Raw genomic sequence first — 6116 nt, 5'->3', positions numbered from 1 at the left:
CAAGCTGACCGGTTTGTGTGTGTGTGTGTGTGTGTGTGTGTGTGTGTGTGTGTGTGTGTGTGTGTGTGTGTGTGTGTGTGTGTGTGTGTGTGTGTTGACAGTCCAAAAACCATCATCTCTTCCATTGAACCCAATTTAGCTTCCAGCCCTGCTACGGTATGTGAAGTTGGCAAAATGGTGGCTTAAGTTATTAAACTGAGCAGTTTTAATCATTGGTTGCAGGAATTCAAGGTTGGCAGAGAGGAGTGGATTAACACGATGCACAAAGCCTTCATATCCTTTCTGATCTGTGGGCCAGAGCCTGATGTCACCCACAGCCTGCCTCTCTCTCTCTCTCTCTCTCTCTCTCTCTCTCGCTCTGTCTCGTTCTCTCTCTTGCTCTCTCTCTCTCTCTCTCTCTCTCTTTCTCTCTCTCTCTCTCTCTCTCTCTCTCTCTCTCTCTCTCTCTCTCTCGTGATCCCTTCCTTGCTCTTTCTCCCTGCTGCCATCGTCTACTATCTGTTGCTCTCCCTCTCCAGCTATCTAACTTTCTTCCTGTCCATCTCTCTCTATCTCTTTGGATCTCAATGGGGTGGTGCAGGCTATAGCTCTCTGATTCTCTTCATCCCTTCATCCTAAGGCTCTGGCTCCTCCGGCCGGTGCCCCGTCATTTTCCCGTGGGCGGCAGCGAGATATGAAGCGTCGTCATGGGTTTCATGGAATTCTACTTGGAGATTGACCCCGTGACCCTGAACCTCATCATCCTGGTGGCCAGCTATGCCATCCTCCTCCTTGTCTTCCTCATCTCCTGCATCCTGTACGACTGCCAGGGGAAGGACCCCACCAAGGAGTACGCCCCCGCGCCCCCCGCGCCCCCCAGCCAGTCGCCCATACGCCTTGTGGTCATGCAAAACTCTCCTGCCTCGTCTCGCTATGAGCAGCAGAACCAGAACAACATGGCTGCTCCAGAACCCAGCAGAAAGCCAGAACCCAGCAGGAACCCAGAACCCAACAGGAAGCCAGAACCCAGCAGGAACTTGGAACCTAACAGGAACCCAGAACCCAACAGGAAGCCAGAACCCAGCAGGAACTTGGAACCTAGCAGGAACCCAGAACCCAGCAGGAAGCCAGAACCCAGCAGGAACCCAGAACCGAGCAGGAAGCCAGAACTCAGTAGGAACCACTACGAGCACAGCAGGAACCACTACGAGCACAGCAGGAACCACTACGAGCCGCCGGCACTGACGCCCACCCCCGACCTGGGGAGGGAGAAGAGGAGCACCCTGGTCTGATAAGGAGAGAGGGAGGAGGTGGGGGAGTCCATGACTTAAGAGAAGAGAGATACTAATTTCTGGATTTGACACTGTGGAGGACAGAGGGAGATGGTGGGGGGGTCCATGATTGAAGAGAAGAGAGATACTAATTTCTGGATTTGACACTGTGGAGGAGAGATGGAGGAGAGGGGAGATTTGGTTGTATAGAAAAGGCCTGGCCTGGACTGGATATAAATTGCTGCTGTTTTGTTTAGTATTTTCTTTTTGCTCTGTAGATGTTGTTTATTTTGATCGTTATGTATGATGTTGGTATCTATATCGCTGAGAAGGTAAGTCGGCAGGGGTTATTGGTGTGTGTGTGTGTGTGTGTTTGTGTGTGTTTGTATGTGTTTGTGTGTGTGTGCGTGTGCGTGTGCGCGCGTGTGCGTGTGCGTGTGCGTGTGTGTGTGTGTGTTTGTGTTTGTGTGTGTGTGTGTGTGTGTGTGTGTGTGTGTGTCTATCCACTACATGTCAAACTATACATGTCACAATGTATGAATTGGTGAATGCATGGAATCACAACACAGAAATCAGTGTCTAAATACATATGTTTCCACTGGGTTCTCATGTCAAATCAATCCAGGCTGTTACCACAGTGTGTGAGTCATCAATGTGATTGGTTAATTGAACACATTAGTTCATTGGAAGGAGACATGCATGGATTCATTAACCCAATTCCTTTTGTAGGATGTTTTAAATATGTAACTAGCACTAAACAGTAAGGTGCTTTTTACATTGAGTCTTGCATGTAGGCAAAGATGTCCTCATGATGTGAATGACTTCAGCAGAGGTTCATATGAACCTCTGTGTTTTCTGCAGGTGGGACCTGGCAGGCAGGGAGGCTGCTGTCAGGGAATCCCCCACCCACATGCTCGCAGAAAGATAAACAGGAACACACTCGCACGTACTTGCACACACACTTACACTCGCACACTTGCACACACACACGCACTCACACACGCGTAAACACACACGCACACACACTCACTCACACACACCCACACAAACACACCGATTGGCATGCAAAAGGTAATAAATGAATGAATGATGGAATAGACACATGATGAATGCTTTAAAGTGATCTAAAGAGAGTAGGCAGATAGTCAGACACACCCTATGATAAGAACATTCACTGACCACCAGACCCTAATAACATCCCCAACCCCCACTACTATACCAAGCCTCAGTCTCGTATCACCCTGCTTCTGTTTAAACCTCTGTCTATCCTCTGCCTTTTAAATCCCTCTTTATCCCGCAGGCACGAACTCCATCAGTAAAAATGAATGTGGCCCAAGAGCACAAAGCCTCCCAGTCAATGAATGAATGCATGCTGGCTTCACTCTGTCGATGATTGACACATATTAGGCTTTGACATATTGTATATGAGTGGGCTGTGAAAGCACTGTGAAAACATTGGCTGCCATTGTGATAGAGTTAAAGCCAGACACAGGCTCTTATCTAGAGTGTTTTAGAATACGTGTGTTTATATGAGGAGGCTAAAAACCAGACAGTTTGTGTCCCAACGGGCACCCTATTCTCTACATAGTGCCCTGCTTTTGACCAGCGCTGTGTCGGTGCAATTTGGGACACCGACACAGTTAATGTCACTGGTAAAAAAGTGAATAGCGAGCTTTCCACAAATGCAACCTTGCAAATTTGAAAGCATCTGTTTTAGTGATCAAAAGAGAGAGCCTACATCACAGATGAGTAGTTATAAACCCTCTGTTCTGTCATGTTGAATTTAACGTTTCCTCCGTCTTCATCTCTCCCCAAGGCATCCGCAGTCTGGTGCCAGCTGGGACGGATGTGCACATCTTTAGTATATAGATAGGTTTCATTTACACAAATACATGTGCCATAACGGTCTGGTGTTGAAGGTAATGTCTCCTCCCGCTGTCTTTCCCCAGGGCAGCAGATCAGCATGGAGTCACCACCATTCAGAAACCAGAGTACCTCTGACATTATGGAATCACCCTCCTCTCTCTCCTGCTCACCCCATCGCTACATCGTCGGGGGTGACGATGCCAAAGGACCAATAGACGACACCCTGCCACACCTCACTAAGAATGATCCACATTGGGATCAGGTTCTACATGCATAATGCTGGAACTATGAACTAATGGAGAACTGCAATACCCAATAGCTTCCATGTAGTCCACACTACTTCATAGAAACTGGAGGAGACATCCGAGCCACAATGGTACAACAACTATCATTAAGACCAGCTACTTCAATCAAGAGACTGACGGTTGATTGGAGCAGGATGTCCTGTGACTGTTCTCCACTCAGCCACATCAAGCCTCAGTCACGTCAAGTCATCTGCTCTGCCACGACTTTGAATCAACCAACAGTCAGAGAGTCGTGATACCGAGGGACTTGACATGCTAAAGCCTCTTATGTAAAAAAAAAAACAAGGGCCTTGTCAGCTCAGTGCCCATCGAGACCAACCAATGACTTGACCAATCACAGAGCCCCATTTGCAATATGAATAGCAGCAAATGATGCATCCCCCATGTTTCATGTTAGAGGGATTAGAGTCCAACTCAAGTATTATGGGAGAGCGAGGGTTACATATTCTTTCTGATGTTTGCTCTGCTTTGCTTTGGTCCTCTCTAACATACGTTTCTTCTTGTTAACAGACCAAAAACATTTTGGTCATATTCTGGATTTGACGTAGGTGGTAGTGGGACTAATAAGGAGTGGACATCAGTTAAGGGACTTAGTCTAGGGAGGGAGATATTTGTGGCACGCAAGAGGGAGGATTTCAAATCAAACTTGACTTGAGCCAACGTTCAAGTGAACTTGTAAGCCTGGGGCATATTCATGAGTTATGAAATGGAAACAAACAGGTTGAAACAGGGTGGAATTTTCCCAATAAGAAACAGTTGTTGTCTTTTTCTGTTGCAAAACATTTCGCTACGGTGTACACTAATGAATAACACCCAGGTTTTGTGGAGAAGTCAGACATGTTGCTCTCAAAACACAGTATATCCTTCATTAAATGTCATATTTATGGTACATTATTAACATACTGCAAGAATATATAGCACATTAAATAAAAGTATCACAAAAGTATCACCTTTGCCCAAGCCCCTGTAAATAACATTGGATAAAAAAAGATTAATAAAAAAAACAAAAAACTAAACTAGTTGATGTGTTTGTACGTATGCTGAGAGAGAGAGGTAGACAGCACAGTGCAGCATAACACACACACACACACACACACACACACACATTGTGCTAGCCTGTCTAATCATTAAATGTCACGCCAAAGAATGTACGGCTGAATTACAGATGTGTTGGCTACAGCACATAACGCAGTAGTATAGTAGTAAACTATGATATGGGACCAGGCTATTGAAGTTCTGCCATGGATGGAGAGCGCCCTCCAGTGGTTACCTTTGGAAAAACTGCTCTCTCATCTGACTCTTTAAAAACGTATATTTCTGATCGATTTTTCTCATTCGTGAGATACAGATAGTTATTGCATCATGTCTTGTCTTGTTTCTTTGTTCCTCATCTGATACCTCACAGGGAAACCACCGAATCCAACCAAGAGCTTGTGGATTGACAACATTGTTTCATTCCAAATCAACCCGTAGTATATGGGGCTTTTGCCCCATATACTACCCACCAATGTGACCTGTACGTTCTCACTGGTTCCAGGTCATCTACAGGTCTCTGCTAGGTAAAGCCCCACCTTATCTCAGCTCGCTGGTCACCATAGCAGCACCCACCTGTAGCACGCGCTCCAGAAGGTATATCTCACTGGTCACCCCCAAAGCCAATTCCTCCTTTGGACACCTTTCCTTCCAGTTCTCTGCTGCCAATGACTGGAATGAATTGCAAAAATCACTGAAGCTGGAGACTCATATCTCCCTCACTAGCTTTAAGCACCAGCTGTCAGAGCATCTCACAGAATACTGCACCTGTACATAGCCCATCTGTAAACAGCCCATCCAACTACCTCATCCCCATACTGTATTTATTAATTTATCTTGCTCCTTTGCACCCCAGTATCTCTACTTGCACATTCATCTTCTGCACATCTATCACTCCAGTGTGTAATTGCTATATTGTAATTACTTCGCCACCATGGCCTATTTATCGCCTTACCTCCCTAATCTTATTACATTTGCACACACTGTACATAGACTTTGTATACTGTATTATTGACTGTATGTTTGTTGTATGTGTCGAACTGCTTTGCTTTATTCTTGGCCAGGTCGCAGTTGTAAATGAGAACTTGTTCTCTACTAGCCTACCTGGTTAAATAAAGGTGTTCTCTACTAGCCTACCTGGTTAAATAAAGGTGAAATAAAATACAAAATAAATAAAATAACCCCCCACTTGTTTTATCATCAGAAAGAACACATAACTAGCAGATGATTTCAACAGTTTTATTTTGATAATGAAAAACAAACAAAAGACAAGGGAGGAATACTTGGAAAAACACAAGATTTTTAACATATCAGCTTATAAGTATTCTGTCTAGTGAACCCTACACCAAGAGGAAAGTAGGAATAATCACACAAAAGGGGGAAATTAAGAAGAGACATAACACACGCGCTTGTTGTTGGGATTTGACTTTCTTCTAAAAACCAAAACTACATACAATACAAATAAGAATTTAAAAAGGGATGCCAATATCAATCTTCCTCTTAGACTACAGAGCTTCAGCTTCTGCAAAGCAAAGAAACAACGCAACAAAACATACACAACTTTTCAAGACGAAAACAGCAAAGCGTTTTGAGTTTGTCTGTGGTGGGCGTGAGGGGTTAAAGAGTGAGACTGACTACACTTTCATATGGTCTGTAAAACAGC

The 6116-nt window shown here is 44.9% G+C and overlaps 2 protein-coding genes across 2 annotated transcripts in view; one reads left to right on the top strand and one right to left on the bottom strand.

Annotated features, from left to right (window-relative positions):
- The first annotated feature begins 491 nt into the window (after positions 1 to 491).
- Positions 492 to 4437, top strand: LOC149974600 (uncharacterized). Its single transcript, XM_090213097.1, has 2 exons — positions 492 to 1582; positions 3200 to 4437. Exon 1 carries the CDS (start codon positions 687 to 689, stop codon positions 1269 to 1271), a length of 585 nt encoding a protein of 194 aa, XP_090069223.1. The 5' UTR covers positions 492 to 686; the 3' UTR covers positions 1272 to 1582; positions 3200 to 4437.
- Positions 4438 to 5678: 1241 nt separating this feature from the next.
- LOC110499435 (transcription factor HLF) overlaps positions 5679 to 6116 on the bottom strand; it is a 12763-nt gene continuing 12325 nt past the window's right edge. The window contains exon 5 of the mRNA XM_090213096.1: positions 5679 to 6116. This exon is cut by the window's right edge and continues 30 nt beyond it. The gene's annotated coding sequence lies outside the window, so the exon portion shown is untranslated.

This window comes from Oncorhynchus mykiss, chromosome 20, assembly GCF_057628025.1.
Source record: "Oncorhynchus mykiss isolate SJ-2025 chromosome 20, ASM5762802v1, whole genome shotgun sequence".
Taxonomy (NCBI): Eukaryota; Metazoa; Chordata; class Actinopteri; order Salmoniformes; family Salmonidae; genus Oncorhynchus; species Oncorhynchus mykiss.
This window is presented reverse-complemented; position numbering and strand designations above follow the sequence as displayed.

What these genes read in the sequence shown, in the direction of transcription:
- LOC149974600 (XM_090213097.1), top strand. Translation starts at nt 687, where the DNA reads ATGGGTTTCATGGAATTCTACTTGGAGATTGACCCCGTGACCCTGAAC.